The sequence below is a fragment of the Lagopus muta genome, chromosome 20 (assembly GCF_023343835.1).
Source record: "Lagopus muta isolate bLagMut1 chromosome 20, bLagMut1 primary, whole genome shotgun sequence".
In the NCBI taxonomy this organism is placed as follows: domain Eukaryota; kingdom Metazoa; phylum Chordata; class Aves; order Galliformes; family Phasianidae; genus Lagopus; species Lagopus muta.
Window position 1 is genome coordinate 569,971 of NC_064452.1, and position 25,059 is coordinate 595,029.

Here is a 25,059-nt window from a genome sequence, read left to right on the forward strand (position 1 = left end):
CGGGCACCCGGCACCGGGCCCGCCCCGTGCGTGCAGCTGCGCTCAGCGCGGCCGTGCCAGCAGAAGGCCCGGGCAGCCGCAGGTGTTTTCGCGTCTGCGTTCGGCGCTGCGGGCCGAGCTGCCCTGCGGTGGGAGCTCCCGCGGAGCCCCGGGCGGGGAGCAGCCGGCGGTGCCGCGAGGTGAAGGGCAGCGAAGCGGAGCGGCACCGCGAGCCGTGCGGGAAGCATCGCGCCGTTCCGACAGAGCCGCGCTGCGGGAGCCGCGCGTGCCGTGCGAGCTGCAAAGCAAACACGGATCGTTTCTGTGCGCGGCTGCGGCGGAGCGCTGCCGCCGGGATCCGAGCAGGCGGGGCCGCTTGCAAAAGGCGGCCGCTCCCGTAACGGCGGCCGCGGGGAGAAACGAAATGCGGGATTCTGCCTTCCATCCTCGCGCTTTGCATGCAAATATTTCGCTTCCTTTGTCACTTTCTAATTACGCAGACTTTTCTCTCAGTCTTCTCCTAAACGTTGTGCCGTTGCTCATGAGCTGCAGAGCCGCCTCCAGGCTGAGCACAGCGCTGCTCCTGCTGCTCCGGGCCGGCCGTGCTGTGCTGCTCTCAGCTGGGAGCGACCGCTCCTTTCCGGCCCCAGAGTGTATCAAAACTTGGAAAATCGATATTACTCGAACACTGATCAGCAAAGCAGCATTAATTTACTGGCATCCTTTAAAGAAGATGTAGAAATGTGGAAGAAGAAATGTAATGCCTGTCGAAGGGGGAAGGCTGGCCGATGATGCCATCGGCGCTGTGACCACGTGTGCCAGGTGAGGCTTTGGCTCCTGGGGACGGCGCCATCCAGCGCTGGGCTGGGGGTGCTCCTGCGGGTGCTCTGGGAGAGGGGCTCTGCAGCATCCATGCCTGTGAGATGAGGAACTGGAAATGCAGCTTGGCTAAACCTGCTTCACCTAGCTGAGATTTGAATGCTCTCTCCTGCAGATCAGCAAGTTGGATGTCTCAGGTTTTGAGAAAAGCCTCCTGGGTCCTTTGAGCGCAGACTGAGAGCCAGGTAAGCCAGGTCACACCACACTGCTCCAGCTGTGTGCACGTGGGGTACCATTCTCTCAAATGCTCTTAATTACACCCAAGTTGATTTCTGAACTGCTCATAAGGGCCTTTTGCTCAGACATCACTGTGCTGTTTTTTAGCCTGCTAGCTTCAGGAGGTGCCAACACTGAGTTTGGTTAATTAGGTGCTATTAGATAGTCAGGGTATCCCAGTAATTTGCTCCTATGGGTATGAAATGACCTGTCCCCTCTCTTGTCTACATGCTTTATGTGCAGAATACTTTTCATCTCAGTGCTTAGAATTGGTTCTCTGGTCAGATCTTACAGTAGGTCCAACTAAAACATTCTGAAAAGGGAAACAGTGGCTTTTTGGGATGAAAAACCAAATGCAGCAGGATTCAAAGTTGTGCTGGTGATTGTTCAGCTGTGCCACCTGATGCTGCCTCAACTGCACCTGTGTGGACAGCAGGCTTGGCTGGGCTCGCAGAAGCCAGCAGCTGCAATTACTATGACACTTGATTAGCAGCACTTTATAAGGAGATCTTATTCTACCTGCATTCCTCAAAAACTATTTTGGCTTCTTCACGTCCACCCCCTCCCCACCTTCAGAGGTTGTACCACCTGATGTTTAATGAGCTTGGGTCAATGAATGACAGGAGGGAGGGGGGTTCAGGATAAGGTGGAGTAAGAATGTTTCAGTGTGGCTGTTGTGTGGGGGCATCATGAAAATGCTGTCACAGCATGAAGCAGCGATGGAGCACCTGGTGGGAAGGCAAGGCTAGCCCAGGGGATCTCAGCTGCGTGCAATGTACTGAATGACCAGGAGGGCTGGAGCCAGTATCCACCCCTTCTCAGACTTCATTTAGAGGTTGGCAGTGGAGGTGAGGATATCTCACTAGAGATCCTTGCCTACCTGAGACCTTCCAAAGGTAAGCAGCTCTTTTGCTGTGTTTCTGTGTCCATAGCTGCTGCATTTGGACTTATTCTCATTTGCTGCAGCCAAGCGCTTTGCAACCATGCTGTTATTGCTGTACTTTCCATCATGTCATGGTGTTCTGGGATTGCAGGGAGGTGGGACTTGAGGGGGGGGGGGGGGAAGCACAGTGCAGGGCTTGTAAGTTCATAAAACCTCACAGAGGGGTAGCAACTGTTATGTCCAAGCATACATCAGAATCAAATGAAAAACTTAAGGCTTAAAAATAATGCAAAACTCCGTTATATCAAAAGCGTCATTGCTGAGGTGTGCTGGGAACTGCCTGGGCTTGCTTTCTTCCATGTCACAGTGCCATGTTTGCACTGCTGTGATGCATACCTGGTGTGCCAGGTGAGGCAGAGCTCTTCCATCATTGTTTATTTCATTGCTTGTTCTCTCCCTCCTAGGAATTTTTAAAAGCTGTGGAGGGGAGCTGTTAATGGCAGCAGTGCTTGGCTGAGGCCTGAGGCACAGAGCATTATCTCTTGCGTGCTTGTTTCCTCTGAATTGCATGGGTACGTGCTGGGCTGCTGCTCCAAGTGGTGTCAGGACTGTGCCTGGGCGCTGGGAGGGTTTGTGGAGCAGAAATAGTCACAAAGCCTCTGAACACCCCCAGTCTCAGCCTCCTCAGAGTCATCTTTGGAGCTGTTTGGGAGGGGCAGGGAGATCCTCTGGGAGACCATCGGAAGGAAATGGATCTGTGGGCCCGGCTGTGGCAAGCAGCTCATCCAAAGGTGGCTGTGGTGCTGAGAGCTGGTGCTGGGGAGGTGTTCCTGCTGAAGGCAGCGATGTCAGAGGGCCTTTGGGAGCTGGAGGAAGTTTTGCTGTTTTATTGCTTTTGGTTTTTTTGCTACTTTTTTTAATTTTGCTTGTGAAACTGTACAGCATCTAGAAGATGGGTAGAGCTTCTGAAGGTGGAAGGCAGACCTGGGGCTGACTTAACAGGCTGCAGTGAGATGTGGCAGTGAACTTTAAGGGCCCAGGTTGCTGTGTTTGGCAAAATGAGTGGTAGACTGGAGACAGTGAAACTTAACCAAGCAGGCTGCTCAGGCTGAGTCTGGGTTACAGAAAAGAGAACAGGAAGCAGGGGCGATCTGTGGGCTTTTTTTGTTGTGTTTTTTTTCTTTTCTTTCTGCTAGCAGTGGGTAGCAGTGAGAGTTTCAGTGCGATGAAACTTGTCTGGGATGCTGCGTTTTGCTGAAATGAATTCCGGTTGCTGCAGGGACTCTGCAGCTTTGGTGGACAGCTTTCTAAGTTGGAATATCTAGCTCAAAAGCTTCTGAGAGCTTGCAGAAGAGTGCTTGGGGTGCGTGAGGGGGACGCTGGTACTAAGAAGGCCCTGTAGAAAAGAAAGCAAAGTGACAAGCTGAAGGTGAAGGACACAAGCAATGGAAGATCGTTTAAGCCAACGTGTCCCCAGATCCGTTTCAGAGGGCTTATGTTCTTGTGTGAGGGTGAATACGTGGTTAACAGCTCTAACAGCCAGCAGTGATGGCTGAGGGACTGTCTGGGCTGCAGCCAGAGGCTGTTGGTGCTTCTGGCTTCCCAGGCAGTGGGTTGGGAAAGCTCTCCTTTGCTCTGTGGGAGCCACCTCTGGGCAGAGCTCCCAGCAGAAACACAAACGAAGGTTGCCTGAAAATGTGGAAGCACGATCTCTGCCAAACCTGATGGCAGCAGATGAGCAGCAAGGCAGTGAGCTTGGGGAGAGGCACAGGAACTGCAGGAGGAGTCTTCTGGGGGCTTTGGAGGACAAACAGGGAGTGATGGAGGAGGATCTAACAGCACTGCTGGGCTTCCAGGATAGATGTTTTTAACGTTAGCTGCAGCACGATCAGGCCTGAGACTGTTATTTTTTAGCACTTGTCACAGGCCTACTCTGTTCACACTCCTCCAAGGCTGCGCTGGCTGCAGCTCAGTGCCTGCTGGGCTCCGTGTGTGACTTACATCTGTGCTGGAAGTCACGTAAGGGCCGTAAGCAGCTGCTCGGCAGCGACCTTCAGAAATGCTGCTTAGTGCAAAGCCTTTGTGTGCTCATCACAGAAATGTTAATTGTGCATCCCGCTCTCCTTACAGACAGCCTGTCCCCAAGGCTCCCTGTTCTGTCTCTGAAGGTCCCTTTGGGCTGAGAAATTGTTTCCAAAGATCTCCACAGAATGCCTCGACAGTAAGTATTTATTTATATGTTACATTTAAATATAATTGAGCAATAAAGAGAATAGTCTGCTCTTGACAAAAATAAGTTAATACACAATATTCATAAAATACAACTAGACAGAACATTGTAACAAATACAACAAATTTTGCAGATATTTTTTAAATAGATTTGTATAGTACATTCCCAACAAAGAAAAATAGTGCAGTTTTATTTCTTACATCATTTCCTCAGGCTCTGTATATTGGAGGGCTTTTTTGCTCATTTTTTTTTAGTACTTCAGACACTCTTCAGACAACAGGCAGGCACAAACTGAAGCGTTTTCAGACCTTTCAGCAGCCATGCTCTGCCCTGTGAGAAGCGTGACGTGCAGCTGTAATGGTGAGGTCAGACTGTGAGCATGCCTGCAGTACAACTTCTTGGCTTCTCATCCTGAGTGCACTCTAACTGCTGGACGTGTGGTGGGTGAGGAGTACAGCTTATCAATCACAGCTTTCCTCCTCCTCCCATTCCCACTGTTATTACTTTAGCACGTTATGCACAGGGAGGGGGTTTCCTTCTAACTCTCCTCCTCTGCACCTTTTTTCAGAGTTCTGTAGGCTCATCTGTTCTCACTTCTGTGCTGTGACTGAGTGTGCAGAGCTGCAGGTTGGTTCTGCTGCAGTGAGGGGGGACCCACACGGTGCTGCCTGCACTGCTGGTGTCACAGTCTGGCTTTGGGGCAGCACCTGAGTGACACCTGGCAGTGTGGAAATGAGGGCAGAGACAAACTGGTGTTTTACTTTACCCTCCCATCGAATGTTCAGAGACCACTTTAAGCGCTCGATTATTAGTTAAAAAGCATGCTGCCTGTTTTTTTTAATGCCTCCTTTTGGAATAGTATTTGTTATTTTTATTTTACTTCAGTCATAAAAAGAGAACTAAGCACAGATGACACTTGTAGAATCAAATCTTCCTCTTGCTTGTGCGAGCAACGTTCAGCTCAGTAGGACCTAAAGGCATTACACATCTATTGCAAAAGCAGGAGGAACTGCTCACTACTTGTGTGGTAATAGGAGGGGAGTCACAGGGCTGAAGTCTTTGGACAGAGTAATTTGATTCCCTACGCCTGTTTTACTAAAATCTGATTTTAGAAGCTCATCTGAGTTGACAGCTGCTTTTGATGACAGCCTGGGAGGCTCAATGGAAACAAAGCTGTGTAACCCAGCCTGCTCTGAATGATGTTTTAAAAAGGGAAAAAATTCAAACTTTATCACTGAGATTCAGTAGCAAAGGCAGGAATACTTAAAATGGAGACACTGAGTTTTCTGGGAGCACAGGTCACACCAATCCATGAAATCTACAGCTAATCCCATTAGTAAAAAGCTGCTCCCTTCCTCTCTCTGGCTGACACAGAGATACACCTAAATACAACACATGCTGGGAAAGCAGTAAGAGTACAGGTGATAAATTTTATATAGTGTGATGAAGTGCTAGGACAGCAACAGACAGCTCCACAGCTGAGCCCCAGCCAAGTCACTTTTGCTCTCTATAGAAGATGGGTTAAAATACACACTGCTACTGGAAGCATGCAGCCAAGCACAAACAGAAGAGGCACAGAACTGCCACAGTGTGTGCAGGGGCAGCTCTACAAACCAGCACAGCATGACAGTAAAATGGATCCTGTGCAACAATTTCTACTGCTTAATCTGGCAAGTACCAAGACTTGCATGAGTTAACAAATGCCTGGTTTGTGTTTGCAGGATCCCAAGGGAAGTCCTCCCAGAGCAGGGGGGAGGAGGAGGTCAGTAGTCTGCAGTAAATGAACAGGAGGAGGCGAGGCTGTGCAGTGTCTGCTCTGTAAGTAGGACCTGAACTTTATGGGACTCTGCACAGACGCAAAGAGCGTGGGATTTGCTAACATGAGCAAGGAAACTGTTTCTATGTGCTTAAGCTGTGTTAACCTGAGCTATATTAGGCAGATTTGTCATCTGGGAGTACTTGCCAAGTAAGTTTGCAAAGTAAAATAAGGGCAAGTTTGTGGCATATGTAGGCCATGAACACTCACCAGCATGAGCGAGGCAGCAAAGGCTAACCAATGTTTCTAGCCAGCACTGCCAGGTCTTCACTGCTCATCTTTAACCCTGTTACTTACTGTAAGGCTATTCTCCCAGTTGTTAATCTTATTTTACTTGCTAAGTATTCTGAATGTAAGTATGAATGTTTTAGCAACAGGATCTACATATGCATTTCTCTTTCATGTTCAAGAGAGAGTCTGTGAACTGAGCCCACAAATGTGCTCTTCCATGGACCCAGATCAGTGCTTGCCCCACTTCTAGCAGATCAGGCCTTACCTCTTCAAAAAATTCTGGCAGAGCACAAAAGGTGCAGTAAGTCAAAATATAAATGTTCTAATATGTCAAATACCCCCTTTTTAGTATCTCAGTTATGTAAGGAGACAGTCTTCTAGAGAGAGAGAAATAAGAGAATGCAAAAAGATTCTGTTCTGAAATACAAAGTTGAGTGTAACAAGGACTATTAAACACAAACTCCCTCTGGTGAAGGAAAAGTTCATTTTTAAAAGTATTACAAATCTGGTTATTTATTACATTACATGGAAGATGCAATTAAAACACCATTTTGAAGTTACAGTGCAAGAAATGCTCCATCCAGTAGCTCACAGCAAGGCCCACAATGATCACTTATTTTCAATCAATGTCTGCACTTTGTAGACAAGGTCTCTTGCTATCCTCAGTATTTCCTGGGCATTGTGATGTTCTGCCATTTCTAAAAGACACAGACAACCATTTTTAACTGTCCATGGCAGGAACATTTCTCTAGTATTGATATTGCTGTCATGTTAGCATTGATTAATTAATGTTACATGAGTACCAGAACAGAAGTATTGGCAGTGATTTAGGTTTTTAGAATTAAAGAGGAATAAGTAAAGGAATCCCTTAGAGCCACAGGTCCTGGCACCAAAAGCTAATCCTTCAGGTGTCAGTTCTCTTGCTGCAAAAAAATCACAGTCCCTTATGACCACAGAACAGGAATGGGAGGTTGGTACCCACCTGTGCCTGGGCACAGCCCTCTTGGGCTCTAAAAACATAAAGGTGCAGAACCTTTTAGGAAAACAGGCACTGCTGTTTGTGGGGCAGGTTGGATCTTCAGCAAGTACATGAAAATCTGAGCTCTTCATGCACAAGGAAAACAATGTGACTGAAGCAGTAAGAGATTCTCAACTTAAAATGAACAGGGGCTTTCACAATAGCACTGTTTCACACTGAACTGCAGATGATTTGTCAGAATAAGGGAGAGCAGCAGACTGCGGCCACTTGCTGTTTATCGCAACGTCTTTCCTAAAATATGTCTCTTACCATTAAAAAACTTGATGATATCGGTGAAGTCCATGTTGTTATCACGGATAATCTCTCGGTAAACTTCCACAAGTGCTAAGGCAATGAAAAGGACAAAATGTTCTGAAGAGATGTGCTTTGCAGCCCAAATTACTTCCCACACTGTAAATACATCCTCGTACAACAATTCTGAATGGGAATAAACATTACAAGAGCATCTGATTATTCAAATTGACCATTTCTCCCCACCCCTCTCTATGATGTCTTTCAGGCCTTATGCAGAAAATAATTGCATGTGATAATGCCTCCTTTTCCCTCTCCCTTTCTCCTCCAGCCAACTTCTGTCATTTATTAGTGCAGGTATGGCAACTGAAAATTAAGAAAGAGCGTAGGTGTAGTGGTGTGACTTAACCCCAAAAGATGCCCAGGTGGGCCCATGTGCTGCAGTTAGGGCTACATGACAGGCTCTGAGTCTGAGTGCATAGCAGAGGTCCTCCTAGTATAGAAAGTACATCGCTCAGCAGAGTCCAACAGCTACTGAGCTGTCCCTCATAAAAACATTCTGCTACAGCCAGACATAGGTACACTCAGTTTTGCATAACTCCGCAGGCATAAAACATTATTACCTCTTTTAAAGTCCAGCAGGAACCAGCGATAGCAGAAGTAAAAGTGAGTGTAATCCCCATTCTGATGCATCAGTTCAAAAAGCTCCGAGTCTAGAATCTAAAACGTAAAACATCAGATGTCGGTATCTTGTCTGAAAGTAGCCAGGATCAGAGGTGTTGGAGGCTGAAGTCTTGTGCTGCTCTTTATCAGCTGATCCTATAGTTATTCTGAGCAGCTGCCTTTATTATGCATTTATAAAATGCCAGTGGTGTAGCTGCACCAAACTTGCCAGATGTCTGATAGATGTCTGAAATGTGTAGTACAGCCAGATAATGAGGGTGCCATCCTCTTGTCTTGCTTTTGCTTCTCAACAGAAATGCTGCAGCTGCATTTGCTGCTTGTGTTTTCCACCCTGACTCCCTTCTTCATTAAATGAATCTCTGCTTTCATTATAAATGTGATTTTTTTTTTTTTAATTTACCACCTATGAAACTGAATAATGGCTTATCCAGATAATTCTCGCAACCAAACACCATTCAGTAAGCATACTGTGTAAGCACAAATAAAGCTACAGTCTATAACTCTGTAATTTCTTTTTTTCCCACAAATATCAGTGTTTTCTCTTCCCAAAAGCAATGTAGGAATGGATATTAATGCGACTCCCTGACTTCAGTTACAGCTGGACTGAGCCACAAATGTGAGTCCTTCCATGGTGCAGCTGCTGTAATGGAGGCAGAAGTCTGAGGAGCTCTGTCAGGTTAACCTGAACTGACCTGCTGTAACACATACTCTTTATTGTGACAGCAACTGCTGCCCCCTGAGAAGCAGGAAATCAGCTTGGGGTGCATAAGTATCTTCCCCAGCTCCGAAGTACCAGATGGCCAGGAATCCGTCAGCGGAGGTCCTGTCTTTCACTATGGCATCATGGCAGCCCTCAGCCTCTGAAACAACCTCAACTTCATTTAAATAGGATTCAGAAAGAGTCACCTGGATTAGAGACCGCATGTTGGCAAAGTGTGTGTCCATAGCACCTCCGTTGGGGAAGTTCTGGCTCATCCTTTTCATCAGGTGGCTGAAGCAGCTGTAAGCCAGTTGGTCTGCAGATACAGTACATACATACAATGCAGAACACTTAATTGTTGCAAGTCTTCTAACTTCCTTGATCCAAACTAATGTACAGCAGGGCCAAAAAAAAAAAAAAAAAAGGCTTTTCTGTCCCCTACCCCCATCATCAGTATTTAGATGAAATGGAAGACAGTAAAATCTAGACCACTTTTCTTAGCCATGCTTCTAAACAACACAGCTTGAGGTTAAGCTTCCTTCTTCAGCAGCTGCAGGAACACAGCTGATTTGAAAGTCTAGTAAAATTTAATCTGGAAGTTGGTCATTAAGCAGGTAATCCCTGATATACTCAGGACTGTCATTTCAGCAACAACCTCACCTAGAGAAAACGCAGCTAAGAGCTTGGTTCTTCCTAATGAGCTAGCATTACTTAAAACATGTTGCGAAAACAGCAGTTATAAAGAGGTCTCCCAAAAAATACTATGTTCCAAAAGAAAACCCTTCCTACCATTGTCGAGTATAACCATCAAAGGAGCCAGGAGGTCACACATGCCTTGGACATAACCAACTTCTAGGTGCTCCCAAACATAACTGTAGAAAGAAGAAACACAAGAGATAACAGGATTAAAAAAATTTTCTTGCTTTGCCTACACCTCAAGGCTTTGTCTTGCATGTAAGACCCAACTCCTCTGGGAAGCGTGATGTTCCATAAAAATAATGTTAAGGTTTAGAAATTTTCTGACAATTCTGTTTTTCCAACTCATTAGTACAAAACAGCAGTACTTCTGTCTGATCTGAAGACCTCCTTCCTGTCTACTCCAGTAGATATCCCTCAACACTGCATCTGTTCATCTTCACAGGACCCCATTACAGTACGGATATATTACCTGCATGAGTAGGAAACCAAAGCCAGTGGTACATTAAGGGAACAGTCCAAAGTGGCCGATGGGCTCTGGGGTCTGTCTCATGAGACAGAAACAAGACTTCTCAAGTCTGCATTCCCAACCTGAGCCATCTGTTGTATCTACACTTTCTAACTTACCATTCCTTCTTCTTTCACACTCTTTTAAATTAGTAAATAAGATTTTTTTACAGGCTAATATATTTTATGGCTTATGACAGATGTGAAAAGTAATGCACTTTACAAGCTGTCCTACCTGCACATAACATTGCGGAGTTTTTCCAGATTATCAGCAGTAAAATACCAGTAATTCCGGTCACACCTCTGGACATCCTTATCAATTCTGTGCAAATTTAAGGCAACAGTGTCCAGTAATTCTATCTATAAGAGAAAAGTTCAAGTTAGATGTGCTGTTCAGTCAGATGCAGGATGTTGTATCACTTTTAGACAGATTTCATCTAGATAGTGATGATAAGCAGGGAGCATGGAGCTGTAGAAGAGTTCATGTCTTTTTCTCCTCTCCACAGCTCAGGGTTGACTCCAACTGATCACTGCCTCAGTGGCACTAAGGAGGAGGATATCCATCAGCAGTGGCTGTAACTGAGCTTTGAACAGTCCCAGGCACAGATTCACTCTTAAGAATCCACAAAACAGAAAAAGTAAAATTATACTTAGGATTTTGGAAAGCACAGAACTACTCAATTACCATCAAAAACTAAAAATCTGAACATAAGTTCACTGGTAAGTGGCTCAAGCCTGTGCTCTTTACAAAGGGTTATGTCTAGTTCAACAGCTCCAAGAACAAAACAGAAACAGAACCTCAATTACTAATCTGTCGACAGTGATGCCAGTGGAGATGGTGGAGCCTTTAGATGTAGGTTGTTTAGTTGATTAAATGGGGATTTCCCTTTGAGTTCAATCACAGGTGACACTGAAATCTCATAATTGGTGTCCTATCCTCCATCAAAATTTTTAGCTACTAGATCTGCACCACATTCTTTCCTTGCTATTCCACTCAAAGACAAGTTTTTTAGCTGTTCATCTCAAAATCTAGACAAAAATATCAGAATGCAAAGATCCTCCATTACCCTCCCACCACACGCAGTTCTACTTTGAGACTGTCACTGTTAAATCCTATCTGAAATCTCATATAAGTGCTTGCCATTAAAAGAGAGGTGATGGTATGTAAGTTGTGACTTACTGTGTAAGATGCAGCACAGACAGAAGCAACGTCCATTAAATAGTCCACCTGGGAGCACACCTGCTCTTCTGCTACTGAGGCCTGAGGCTGCAGCACAGCTGACTTGGCTTTCTGCACAGGTGCTGTGTCTGGATCAGCCCTTTCCATGTCAGCACTGGTTTCTTCTTCAGCCCCATCTTCAAAGGAGACGCTCTGCCCATCATCAATACTGGACAGGATGCCTGAGGCCACAGAGTAGTTCCGTGAGGATGGCAACCCAGAGTCAGGGGAGTCGAACTCTACAGACTGCTGCTCTACAGCAGCTACTGCTGCCGGTGTGTCGGCAGATACCACAGTGAAAATTGGGTCATCTTGACATTTTGAGTCTCGTTCTGCTGAATCTGTTTCATCTACAGATATAAAGACCTTAAGGTGGATGAGGAAAGGGGAAAAAAAAACATTCAGGTAAAGCAGAGGAGAAGAGAGAAGCAGTAAACATGAATGTAGCAAACAAATCTCCAACCACAAGGGTGAAATAACTCAATTACTCTAGTGAACAAGATCAAAAATTAATAGAGCTTCCATGCATGCAAAACTCTTCATTCTTTATACTGAAACCATAAGTCTAAAAATAATACCAATTCATGACTTTGTGTCTGTCTCCTCCAGTGATGTCTCACCTTTCACAATCTTCAATTAGAAAAACCTCTTAAAGCAGTAAAGCTTCACCACTTGCAACACCAATGCTAAAAGCTTGTGGCCATTCTAAGTTATCCTTGAAGGGGACCAACATACCTCAGTTCAGTTTACCTAGTGTTGAAGTCAAGATTGGCCTTCAGATTACTTGAACAATGCAAATACTTTACCTCACCTTTAAAGAGAGCCTATTCTCTCTTGCCTTAGTGAAATCAGTTAACTATCAGGTTACTATTTCAGTATGTGTCTGGTAACTATTTCAAGTCTGTTCAAGTAGCAAATGCCCAGAGATGCTTTTGGCACAGGAACCACAGGAAAGCTCTCCTTTTCAACAATGTGACTATACTCAAGAAACTCCTTTCTTGCTTATTCACCAAGGTGTAAACTCAAGTCTACCTTTTCACTGCTTAGCATCTTAATCTACATTGACAAAGATTCCCTCTCCCAAAATAAATTACACTCAACTTCTCAATCATGTACAGGACAGAATCAAAGATATGCTTTTAACAGCAGCAGTCTTCTGCTCCTGCACTGAATTTGAAAAAGGACCCACAAATAAGAGATCTAGAATGCTATTTCACTACTGAGAGAAGGACCTGTAGCAGGTGAACCTTAGAGCCCCTTAGGGAGGTTCTGCTCAAGAACAGCTGTAGATTACCCAAAATACAAACCTGCTGTTTGCTGTATCACAGAGAGGCTACTGCTTTAAGCTCCATATAGGATTTAAGCAGCTCCAGACTGATGATCTGTGTGCTGTTATCCTGTGCACATATTAGCTCCCACCACACACACACACACACAGCCTGCATCATACAAGTTCTGGGAAGCACACTTACATCATTGCTGATGGTGGAGTCCCTGTGAATCAGCCGCTGGACATGGCTGTCAATGCTGCTGCCCGAAGAAAACTTGGCCAATGTGGCAGAATGTGATTCCTTCTCTCGCTGCTTTACGATGACCTCACAAGCCTTCCACTCAGCCATAACCTTCTGATATCGGAGAGCAATCTCTTCATCCACCTGTGGACAGACAGACTGATAGATACTGAAATGCTGGTCCTCCTGGAAAGACAGCATTAAAAACAAACAGAAGCAAGAACGGGAGAACTATAGCAAATGTAATATCTCAAACAGCCTGAAGGGTCCTGAGGCCCTCTTGCTAGAGCACAAATCACTTGAAAACACAATGACACGGGAACAGTAAGCTGTTGCAAAAGAAAGACAGTTGGATATTTACTGCAGGGAATAAACTACCACTGAAAACGCCAGAAAAGATTAATATAAATACCTGTGTCTGATATCAACAGCACTCCAGTACTCAGGGAAGAGCTAAAGATGTCACTGACTTCCATTGTGAAACCTTACTCACAAGTCAAATGCAATCTGATGGAGCAATAGCTGGCTTTAGTTGGATTATTCTTAACATCTCTGTTTCCATTTTTTCTTTTTTTTTTTTCCTCCTCTATTCCACCTCTAACACAGCTCTTGCAATGAATTCCAGGTCATAGGTTTGTTGACATCTGCTTGTACAGAATTACATGGTGGAACAGAGTCCTGAATAGTAGAGATCCCTGCTCACATAGCATAGTACACTGCACATGGTCAGAGCCAACCACTCTGGTTCCTGTAGCAATAAAACTGTTTTTTGCCACTGCTGGCTTCTGCTGAAAACAAGGGCAACCCCCCCCCTTGAGCTGTTAAAGGACACGTAGTAATTTCACTACTCTGTCACTTGTCAAGAGTGGAAGAGAAAACACTGTTGTGAGGTGGCTCCAGGCTCTGCTGGTTGGAGTGGCCACCAAAGCATTCATGCCAAGAGCTGCAGGCTTCTTGTCACCTGAGGTAGCTGCAGAGTCATACATCAACAAAATAAAACTGTGAGTGGAAGGCTGGACGACAGCCATGCTTTGGAGTCCTCCAGATGCTGACGGACTGCAAAAATACCATCAGAAGGCAAAGGTGATCAATCACCCATGATGACTTCAGTTAAGGACATGAAAAGATTCCCATATGTGCTGATGTTATGACTGTTCCCTTCTTTTGCACTTAATAGGCTCTCAGATTCAATTGTATGCTTTATTTAGCATCCAGTAGCGTCCACTTCTTTGAGGTGTGTCACTGCTATTACTTATTACTGGTGTTGAGTGGCTCATAAGAATTCCAGATAAGGTTTGAAGCACTGTTGCACCAGTATGGAACAAATTCAGGGAAAATAACTGCCCGTAGGAGCCCGCATTCTGCAGTTCAATTGTTTACACCTTGCAACATGTCTTTCTAAATTCACTGTAATTCCTTTTTTATATACTGACTCAGTATTTAGCTCTTCTTGTTAAATCTCTCATGTTCTAGCTGTACGAATGCATGTGCTCTACAAAGCTGGGGCTAGAATTCATGAGTTGTGGCTTGACTTCCATCTGAGCTATTCAAACAGCTCCATCTGAGGTTCACACAGACAGACACTATCATGTAAATAGAGCAGTTATTTCAAATTAACCTGTCACTCGGTAGCATTTTGCCTTTGGAATATTAAACCGTAATAAAAGCTAACACTTTAGCTACTTAGAAAACAAAACTTGTTATGCAAATATAATTCTTATCCCCAGAAATTTGTACTTACCTGGTCCATTTCTTTTTTGGCCATGCCAAATTTATAGTGACCTAACAAGAATGGCCATACTTCCTTTCGAATCTCATGCTGTACTCCACCATAATAAACTTTTCTTAGCAGTTCCAGCTCCTTGTAATTCTACGGCAGTTAGGAGAAAAAGAATACATCTTTATTTTCCTCAGGCATGCTCATATATAGTGAATTCCAACTATAGAGACTAATAAATCCAGTCCAATAAAGTTGTGTCTTTTATGAAAACAACTTAATTTTAATAGATTAGAGTCATCATGAGATCAGTTGCTTTGGATTTCATTGATAACTTTGCTGTCATCAGAGAAGCAAAAGATAAAATCGACTTCCTTCCATAAGAAGTCAGCCTAGGAAGACCAGGAAGCACCTTTAATGTTTCCTGCAAACAATTCTAAGGGATGCCATGCTTACCACACCAGCGCATTGGAGCGAGTTTAATCATCATACAGGCACTCTGTGACTTACTTTTCTGTCCTTCTGGTACTTGCTCCAGACCTCTTTGGTCAGGCCCCCTGCAGCGCTGGATGGCTTGTCAGGTGGGATAATGGTGTGGTTCACAAGGGCAGACAGATGCGTTCGCACAGTTGACAAATGACGGCAGTAGGCAAGCCCTGCGGTTGGGGAGGAGGTGAACTTTTATAAAAGGAGCTATATAGTATCAGCAGCCTCTTCAGGATCAAGCTGTGACATTTTAAAATTGCCACTGATGCTCCTACCTGAAATAAACTTGCATTTGTACTGTATAAAACTGAAGAATTGCGATGGAGCCAAAGATTAAATCAGTCTTACACAGACAAGTAAAATCCAAGCAGAGCATTATACAGCAGTGTAAAGTTACACTGTCTGCACTGAGCACAGCTCCTCCCATTGCTACATTAAAACCCACAAATAACTGAGTTACCAAGCTATGATACTTGTGTCACAACCAATGTAGTGTCCTGAGCTGATCTGACTCACGATAAGTTTGTGTCTGGACTCCTTTTTAAAACACCCATTATCTTTTCCAGGTAAGCATATGGTCTCACAAGGACTGGATCTAAGAAGTTTTGCTTACATCCATAAAAGGCTCTGGAAACTATTTGCCTCTTCATGCCTTCACACAGCATCTTTAATGGAGTCCTGTGGAGACACATGGGAACACATGAGGTCACAGGGACACAAACCATTGTGAACTTGCTGATCCCCGTGATCTTCACACAGGGATTCTTTCGCTGCGCTGCAATTTATTTAGCTAAGGAACAACTAGAAATAAAACTTTAAGAAGCAGATTCCCACTAGAATTTTGGCTCCAAACAGATTAATCTGGTGCCTTTAGCTACAACTGCTTCAGAGCATTGTAAAGGTCGTTGTCAAACTAGATGAGTTGCTGCCCTTTGTTACAGTTGCTAATTGCTTGTTAAAGATCATGCTTCTAGAGTCGAATTACATAAAACTACACAAAAAGCAAACAAAAAAACCCAACAAAAACACATTGCAATTTTTTTTTAAATCAAAATACGAGTCTAACTTAATAGGTTAGTTTCAACAAACTAAGTTTCTTGCTATATAACTTCATCTTTTTGGGTCAGAAATTATTTGAAAACTGTAGAACTGTTATCCTTCATCTCTGTTGCAGAAACCAATAAAACATTGCTGCTTTTAACTGTGGCACAAGTTTTCCCAGTTGAGCTCTCTGCACAGCTTGCTTACCTGTCGTGGATGCAATTGCAACAGCTGGGTATATCGTAGGGAGAGCTGCCTGTTGAACAGGAGATGCATGAGGAGCCTTGGCTGCAGTGCTCCAGCTGCCACGAAAGCAAGTTTGTCCCAAAACCTTGCATCTCTATCATTTCACTGGTGTCTAGGGAAGAAAAAATTAAACAAAAGAGCAGGCCATCAACTCTTACTCATCCTTCTGCCTTCTGTGCATCTTGACGGCTTCATGCTTTACTTCTTAGCAGGCTTTGAACCTTGATTCCAAAAAGCAGAGAGCACCACCTTAGTTACCTCAGAAATGCTGCTCTCACTTTAACCTAAAACCAGCAGCATGCTGTGCATGTTCACTTGAGGCCAGTCCCTTCACCATTGCCCTTTTTATGCCCATGCACACATCCCAGTCCATATTTCAAGAGAGCAGAAGCAAGTGCTGCATTAACAACTAAAATTGGTCCCTGCGCAACGCCAACGTTATTTATAGCTAGAAGAGATAGTTTAGCCTGATCTCCTATTGAACTCAGGTCTTACAATTTCATTTTGTAATTCCTCAAATCAACCATGCAACTGCTAGTCCAGCTAGAGTGGAAGTTTGAGCATAAAAAGAAATAAAAATTGATTGATTCAGTTATTTTCAGAAGATGCTTCTTTCCCCCCAACTTAGAACCAGATCCTATAGCATGCAGCACAGGACAGTTCAAGCCCTACCAGTATCAATAACATGTTGTAAAAGTAGGATAGTCTGCAGGAAAACACACAGCGGTACAGTGCGGCTTCTCGAGTCATCACCAAAATCTATTAGCTTTCTAAACCACCTTCAGTAAGGCAACAGAAAAAAAACCACCAGTTGCCTTTATAAAGCTTGGCTTCAGCTCTTTACCTTTTCCAGCTGGCATTTGAACTTGTGGGTTTTTTGTATTATGATAAATAAATAACTGGCCTTTCAGCTCACCCATGATTAAAATTAAGGCAAATGCCATAATACTGTATGCCACTGAATTAACATTTGTAAGCAAAATCCAGTCCCCTGGGCCGTGCTTTTAAGACATACATTTGTTGGGTGGTAGTAGGGGCAAATCCAAACCATCTCATGCATTTTACATCAAGGTAGCAGAAAGCATTTTAGTAGTGCCTATTAAAAAATGGGCATAGGTGAGGAGGAAGTGGGAGTAAAACCATTTGTTAACAGAAAAAGCACAGGCTCATGCGGAAGCAGTCATGTGTAATTTCACTTCACAAAACAAAGTGTGATGAAAAAATGCTCTTCACCTTAATTCTTCAGGAAGGAGCTGAATGACCCAGTATTTATTGCAGCTTCTCATTTGGTTCAAATGAAAACAATTGGGCAAACATTTTTAGTTCTTATTTTTTGCATCCCCTCTACAGACAAGAAAAGTAGATTTTTCCAGTTTTAATTTATATATATTTATATTTTAGAGAACAAAGAAAAGAACCCCACAGAACCTAAAGATTCAGATGAAAGGTACCAGAATTAATGAAGAATTAGAGTGAACAGCATCTTTTATTTAACTGTTGTGTTATCTGTAACTTCAGCTACATGCAAAAAATGCGCATGTTGCAAAATGTAAAAGCAAATGGCCAGCAAACCTGCTACAACAGCGTTGTCATTATTTAAAAGGGATCTTGCTGGACAGACAACAGTCATTCCAGTCTATTTCAGCAAGAGTCACTACTCAAATAGCAGACACAATCCTAGCTATACCCTTAAGATTAAAAACAAAAAAAAGCAGTTATCTGACAGCCATTCGAGTAGGATGACTTAAAATTGCCTAAAGACTAAATTGTGCTCCTTACGTTTTAGGTCACAGCATTAGCCTCTTATCAGTGGAGGTGGCAGTGTCAGACCTTCTTCCTTCCTGTCATCACTAACATCCAGAAGTGATCAATTAAGATACAGAGGAACTTTCTGAAACAGCATCTTTCTTCAAGGGGAACAATGTATTTTGGAGTTTCTTCCCACCCATGCCTGCCGAGAAATCTCTGTTAACTTGGGCTGGGCTTTACTGGCTGCTAAGGGTTACTCTCTTGGGATACACATGGGGTAACATACCAAGAGAATCTCTCTGCATACACATATCCTAGCTAACCAAAATGCAAACACTGCACAGATGCAAGCAGTTACAGTCTCCTAAAGGTGGTTCCATCAGACCAGGGCAATCATTCAGAACTAAACTCATTGCTGTTGAACAGCGTGCCTTATCTTGACTCCAGATATACTGTGGTTTTGTGCGGGAACAAACACCAGAAAAAAAACCAAACACCCTAACAGTGAATGAAAAATATAGAAAAGAATCAAATTTGCAAACAGTTGCTCTCCTTCCTACTTCTGCATTTGTCCAACTTCTGACAGCTAATTTACAGCCTGATAAGAGAACTTTCTGTTCTTGCTGATAAATTCCAGTTAACAGCAAGAGGTAGCAGCTTTTGTTCTGATTGTAACAGGAGCATGCCAGATTTGGCATGCACACTCAAGAGGCCAAAAGTCTGGTGGCACTGAAGCTGTGCAGAACTGGTAAGCCTAGAGGAGGGAAAGGATTTCACATGAACTAGTGGACGGGCCTGGATGACATTTGAACAACTACAAGCTTTAGAATTGTAGCTATGTGGGAGGCCTTTGGCCTTGGGAATGGATTTCATACACTATACACTCCCTCCTTTGAAGAAGCAAGGGCTTTTTAAGTCTCCAGAACCACAGTACTACATCCTGGATGCTTGTTAATGCTACACTTCTTGTGAATGTCAACATAATAGGTCTTACAAACAGCTTTAGGAAAAGAATGAGATGACAAAGTTTTGGAGGGCAGAGTCTTGCAGCTGATCACCTGAAAGCATCTAGCCTACAAATGGAAGAAATGGAATGAAACCATCCGACCGCAAGAAAGCACCCATCTCCAATTTCCTCTGCATGCTTCTATACCTTGCAGAATTAACCACGCTTGTACCATCCTGGGGCTCACACTGTAACTCCCTACACTTCTGTTCTCCTTATTCTGTCTGCAGAGGGACTCTCCATTTCTGACTCGGCCCAGCACAAGCCATACTACTGTAATGGTGTCTCTCTGATCCCATGTATGAGGCTGCCCTCCCCAGTTTGTTATACTGTACGTGAGTAATGATCCCTCCTCCCGTGAGAACATGCTCTAGCATCCAGCTTTTATGAAGGAGGGGCAAGAAGCCTCTGGAAAAAAAGATCAGTTTGTTCTGCAGTACAAATGCTCATACCAGAGGGAAGATGCTGCTGTTTCCACTTCCCATAGGTTCTGAGCACATTCACAGCCTCTCTGCAGAGACAACTTAATCTCTAGATCTCAAGGCACCGAGTGAAATGTTTTGCCCGGTAATAATGCCAACACTGTTGTATGCATCAGTGGAACGAGCTGCAATAGAGCTCTGGGACACAGAGGGAGGAGGATAAAAACCTTTCATCCTATTAGGAGCTGTGAGGTTCCGAGAGCAGATCATTGATAGCATTGCGTGCAGCTTATCTTCCTCCTCCTCATCATCGTCAACAGAGGCAGAGCGGCTGGCAGCTAAGTGGTGGTAGTTAATAGTTACTGCTCAAAGAAAATAGTGAAAGAGGAGCATAAGAAGAGAGAACTTGATTCTGTGGGAAAGCTCAAAAGGACATGTTCAGCAAAGACAAAGGGTTTGAATGCTGCCCTCCTTGAGGGCACAAGCTCCTGTGTGAGTGGGTATGAAAAATGAAGTTCTTACAGAAAAATAGCATGCTCCACCAAACACAGGCTAGCTTCTGATTGTGCACAGGCTGTTCCCAGGGCACATAAGTCAGATCATGGCAGTGGAGGAAGGTCCCAGTGCCAGCCTGCAGTAGGCAACTACGCTCTTTAGCAAAACTCCATGGGAATTCAAGGCTCCACCTAGCTCCCCTCCACCGTACCACATCTACGCTATGGCCTCCTCTTTTCCACTCTGATACCCAGGCCAGTTGCATCTGAGCAGGACATAGTCTGCTCCCAGCTCCATCCAGCACTGCAAACGTGCAGGGTACAGGCTTACCTCCACAGAAACCTGTGGCAGGAGCTAGCTCTGTCCTGCACTCAACAGGCGGGTCTGTGCTGAACGTGCCCAGGGAATCTGCAATCCCCTTGATTGAGGCAAAGGAAGAAGATGCTTTTGCTAGTGTGTGAGCACACGAACTTACCTGTGTCAAGTCAGAAACCCTAATAAAGCATGATTACCATTCTGGTTCAGTCCCATAGGGTGAGGAGGGTTCACAGTTGAGACTTCTGCTTTCTTAGCTGCAGTAAGTCCCAGTATAAACAGTAAATCTAAATTCCTTGTAAAATTTTAGGGTTTTTTCTTCCTGGGAAATTGTTGTGTTTTTTTTGTTTTTTTCTAAGAGGAGTGAGAGCTGTTACAGAACTAGCTCAAATGCCTTCTTGCATGTAAGGAATTTGTATTCACTGATGACATGAGGTGGTTTGGTGCTTGGGAATTCATTGTTTCCTCAGAAGGGCATTTATTTATCTACTGTTAAGTTCTTGCTTCCAAGCCAGGTAAACTCAGCCCAGGGAATTCTTTGGAGTATTTTAAGATGATTTTATGGTGTTTTTGCTTTGTTTTATTTTTTTTCTAATAGAAACATTATGAGCAAGCAGCATGGCCAATTAAAATATCCTCACTTCAAAACCAAAAATTCTCCTAGATAGTAAAACAACATTTTGGTCTCAGTTTGCAAGCCCAGGGGAGTATTTTGAAAACTTCCTCTGCAAAACACAGAGTAAATGTTACATTTCCCACCTCCAGTCCATTTCCTTGAAGAAAACAAGTTTAACTTTGTTAAGGAGACCTACAGTCTGCTGTACCTGTAAGATCAGGGTTATCAGTCAGTATAACTTCGTGGTTGATTTTCCCATTACCACTCCCTGCCCCCTAAACAGGTTTTCTTAGCTGTGGCTATTTTGTTTGTTTTATTTTTAAACAAAGCAGAATAAAGGCACTTACTGTTATCATGCTTGTGTCCTGGGTAGATAATTCTGAACACGTAGTCTGTGGAAGTGTCTTCAGCTGGCATTTCCTCCAAGTCCACTGATTTGTTGCTGTTCCGTTTTCGAAGCTTTGGAAATACCTTACCCTAGAGAAAATAATGATCTCATATGTTAATTCAGCTACCAAATGCTAACAGAGCAACAAACTAACTACTTTGGATCTCTGGCATCTGAAGTCTTAAAACTAAGCTTTCTATGTTGGCAGAAAACAACACTAGAATCACAGACAGAAGGTGGCTTTATGAGTATTAAATGCAGCTTTTCTCTGTGCTTAAAACACAACTTTTTCTTGCAACCCATAGAAGGTGAGCACCAGCTTTTTCAGTCCCTGACAGCAAGTATATCCCAGACCATCAGAGACTCAGTCCCTATAGCCTGCAACCAATACTGACCTTTCATATTTTAATGAGACAGCAGATTCCAGTTCAATGCTTAATGTAGCAATGAAGGTATAAACAAACTTTAATAACAATCTTAACGCAAATGAAACTAGACTAAATAGAGTTTTTTTTTGCCTTCCACTTTGATTTCCATCCGCTTTATAGTAATGCCTGGACTCTGTGGGGCAGGGTGCTGTTGCACACAGACTATAAGATCAGCCCTACCACAAGCAGCTCATCAGAAAAGGCAGTACCTTGCCCTGTTGGGACCAAAGTGGTGGTTCCAGCTGACCATGAGGCAGAAGACCATTTTCCAGACAGGAAAGAAATGCAAGGAGGTGACCTCCCTGAGGGAAGTGCAGCGGAGGTCTCTGAGTTCCATCCTGACTCACCAAGACTAACGTCCATCTGCTTTCTGCTGCAAAGGAGGACAAGGGGAGTCCACACTGTTACATCATAATCTCTATTTGTTGCTCTTACCTTCTAAGTAAGTTTTATTTATGACCACCTCTAAGTAGATAAGTAAACTTCTAAGTCACAGTATAACATAGGTGGGCTCAGTCCTTTCGACCTAAAGAAGTCCAGGATACAACAAACTGGGATGGGCCTCATGCAGAATCATTACAGTGATTCTGAACATTAGTAAAATAAATAATAAAAGAATAAGTAAGTATCTGGACACGGGCATAAGCTGACAAAATGCGCATAATTTAGAATGAAAATTAGCCTAATGTATATAACAAGCTTTTTTGTCGTGAGAATTAGCAAGTCATATTTGCTGTTGTAAATTCTTCTCATCTATTTCATTGTCACTATAAACTTATCACAAATAATGAAACCTACCCTGGGCATTCTATGATGATCCTCTGGGTATTCTTTCAAGCGTAATTATCTGAATTTTGCGTTCAATTTTCAAAAGCACATAAGTGAATTAGATTCTTAATTTCATTTTCCAAAATACAATGAATGAGGAACATAACTCAGCAGAGTGCTTTTGAAACTTTTACCTCTGATATTTCTCCCTCTATGGCATCTAGAGGCACCTGGTAAAGGGGAGATGTCTCAAGAGCAGGAGGTGTTCCATAGCATGGCAGTGCAAGTTCCAGTCTGGTAGGTAGGTGCTGTGGCAGGACCACCAAGTGTCTGTCATCTTATGCAAACAACAAAAATCATGTTGTGTATACACCTGGCACCTGTTACTGAAACAGCCTTCTCAATGAACAAAACCAAAGGATGTTGTATTTCATATCTGCCACCTGATTCCCTCTTCTCTAAGAAACTGCTGCAAAGCAGTGAGGCATCTGATCAGCCACTGAGATCCTGGGCAGGCACAAAGTGTTCTGGAAAGGGTCATTCAAGTGAGGCAAACAGACCTGAGCAAGAGTTGCAATTGTCCTCTAGCTAGGACTCCAGGTTTTAACACCCATATGCCTGGGCTGGTATGGTATAACTAGTTGTGTTAATGGCACGGAGGGAAAGTGATCATCCAAGTGGCTTTCACGTATTTTAAAGCAGTATATACAAACTGTCTTTTAAAATAGGCTTTTAGTTCTAAAGGTCCTTTAGTTCACACACAATTCAAATCTGAGTCCAAATAAAACTTCTGTATTTTCATTCTTTGCTCTGTGATTTTGACTTAAAGCTCATAGTAAGGAAAGCAATGGAAGACTTTTCTTCAGCCCCCTCTCTCTAAAACGAGCAGGATGGGCTAGTCAGAATTCTATGGGCAGCTGGTGGCTTGGTGTTACAAGCACTCCATTTCTACCGAGGCTGACAATCCCACTGACAGACGTTGCTTTTTTCCCCCTGTCATTTTGTAACAGTCCATGGATCGAGGCTCATGCTCACAGAACCAACACATCTACATTTAATAACTGGTGCTGACAGTTTCCCAGAAGTACTGTTCTGCACAGATGACTCAGAAAAAAACAAAGGGCATAGAGAAAACAACAAAGAAAGCAAGTGACAACTGGAGCACTGTTAGGCAGAGAAGATCTTACCAGGTTTTCACTGAAGACATCTGAAGAAGAAAAATGGTCTGCCTCCTTTTGCATTAAATCCCTAACAAGCACCATATAAAATGGCAGCAGCATTAGCAGCATTAACATTAATCTGGCAGGCAGGGGCTTTGAGGGTACCCCCACGAGAAGCTTTATGCTTACGTTGTTGATGGCAGTGGATGCAGACGATCTGGCTGAGCGGCACTATTAACGCGTAGTCCCAGTAAACGCTAAGAGAAAAGGAAAAAGTGCAAGACAATTTTTTTTCTGCATTCAGGAGTGCTTGTAGTTCCAAGCATGCAATAAAGAGAATTTGCTGAGTTAAAAACTGCTGCTAAATGTGACCAGCTGAGGTAAATCAACAGTCAAGTAAAAAAACCAAAGAACTAGTACTCCATAGTAGGTACACCTGGCACCAGCCTTTTCAGAATGGCCTTTTTTTGGCCCCCTTCCCGCTCCCACCTCCCCAGGTCAGAACAATGTTCTGGTTAACATTAAAACACACAGGGCACAGACTTTATGGTAGGCTTGCAGCTGGGTTTCAGGGCAGCAAGTTCACTTATGTCTTGCACACATTATTGCTGGGGCTCAGGCTTACAGACTAAACACTAGAAACAGCTCTGAACATTTCTGAGAACAACCTCTACAACTTAGTATCAAAAGCAACAGTAGAGGGCTGTTCTGAAGCCCTTCAATTAAATCCATTTTGTTATACTTATGCCATTATTGTCAATATGCAAAGAAATAAACACCACAAATGCCTCCAGTCTTTTTCTGAATGCAGTGACTACCTTTTCTCCAGCTCTGAATCTCCAAGGGTTCCATTCATTAGCTGATTTGGAGTCCATTTTAATGTCAAACTGTCTGCTGACTGGTGAAGTGAGAGATATCCAGGAATCGCCTCCAAATCATCCTTCTGTTTGCAGAAATAAACAGAAAAAGATGATTCAAGTGTACACACAGCTTTCTCTTCTTCTCCTCTTGTTTGTTCACCCCTCCACAATTCTGAGATTTTAATTCCAACCCTCAGCCCACTAAGTTTGGCCACATTCTGTACATGCCAGACTATTTTCATTTGGCCTAATTACACTTCAACATCCCAATCCTTCATGACTCTGTCATCCATGCATTTAAATCTTGAGTGCAACAAACATTTTTCTGAGTGAACGCAAGAAATAAGATTTAGCATGACACAGTGATGGAGCACTGAAGAGACAAGACACTGAACTATCAGCTTTGTTCTCAATGGATACTACATTATGATATTTATATCTTTTTGTCAGTGATAATGAAGTCAACTTCACAAATTCAGTAACAATGATCATACCGAATCACATATAAAATTAGTAGAGAAAGATGGAAAATTTGGCATCA

General features: G+C 43.6%; 1 protein-coding gene and 1 long non-coding RNA gene across 8 annotated transcripts in view; one reads left to right on the top strand and one right to left on the bottom strand.

Moving 5' to 3' along the window:
- The first annotated feature begins 47 nt into the window (after positions 1 to 47).
- LOC125702922 (uncharacterized) lies at positions 48 to 6,933 on the top strand. The gene is made up of 3 exons (XR_007380724.1): positions 48 to 801; positions 974 to 1,043; positions 4,088 to 6,933. It is a non-coding gene; the product is annotated as an uncharacterized LOC125702922 (long non-coding RNA).
- The window catches only part of SGSM2 (small G protein signaling modulator 2), a 43,649-nt gene continuing 22,758 nt past the window's right edge, over positions 4,169 to 25,059 (bottom strand). Inside the window, exons 8-24 of one of the 7 annotated variants that reach the window (XM_048966790.1) lie at positions 24,477 to 24,601; positions 23,848 to 23,915; positions 21,940 to 22,100; positions 21,262 to 21,391; positions 19,716 to 19,850; positions 16,273 to 16,423; positions 15,638 to 15,702; positions 15,049 to 15,194; positions 14,563 to 14,691; positions 12,783 to 12,965; positions 11,272 to 11,676; positions 10,327 to 10,451; positions 9,678 to 9,760; positions 9,095 to 9,204; positions 8,128 to 8,224; positions 7,523 to 7,690; positions 4,169 to 6,932 (exon numbers count right to left, since the gene is read on the bottom strand). In XM_048966790.1, the coding sequence (XP_048822747.1) occupies positions 6,844 to 6,932; positions 7,523 to 7,690; positions 8,128 to 8,224; positions 9,095 to 9,204; positions 9,678 to 9,760; positions 10,327 to 10,451; positions 11,272 to 11,676; positions 12,783 to 12,965; positions 14,563 to 14,691; positions 15,049 to 15,194; positions 15,638 to 15,702; positions 16,273 to 16,423; positions 19,716 to 19,850; positions 21,262 to 21,391; positions 21,940 to 22,100; positions 23,848 to 23,915; positions 24,477 to 24,601 (2,370 nt within the window). In that variant the 3' untranslated portion in view covers positions 4,169 to 6,843. Of the gene's footprint in view, positions 6,933 to 7,522; positions 7,691 to 8,127; positions 8,225 to 9,094; positions 9,205 to 9,677; positions 9,761 to 10,326; positions 10,452 to 11,271; positions 11,677 to 12,782; positions 12,981 to 14,562; positions 14,692 to 15,048; positions 15,195 to 15,637; positions 15,703 to 16,272; positions 16,424 to 19,715; positions 19,851 to 21,261; positions 21,392 to 21,939; positions 22,104 to 23,847; positions 23,916 to 24,476; positions 24,602 to 25,059 lie in introns of all 7 variants that reach the window. The other 6 variants (XM_048966788.1, XM_048966789.1, XM_048966791.1 and 3 more) reach the window with 6 other exon arrangements.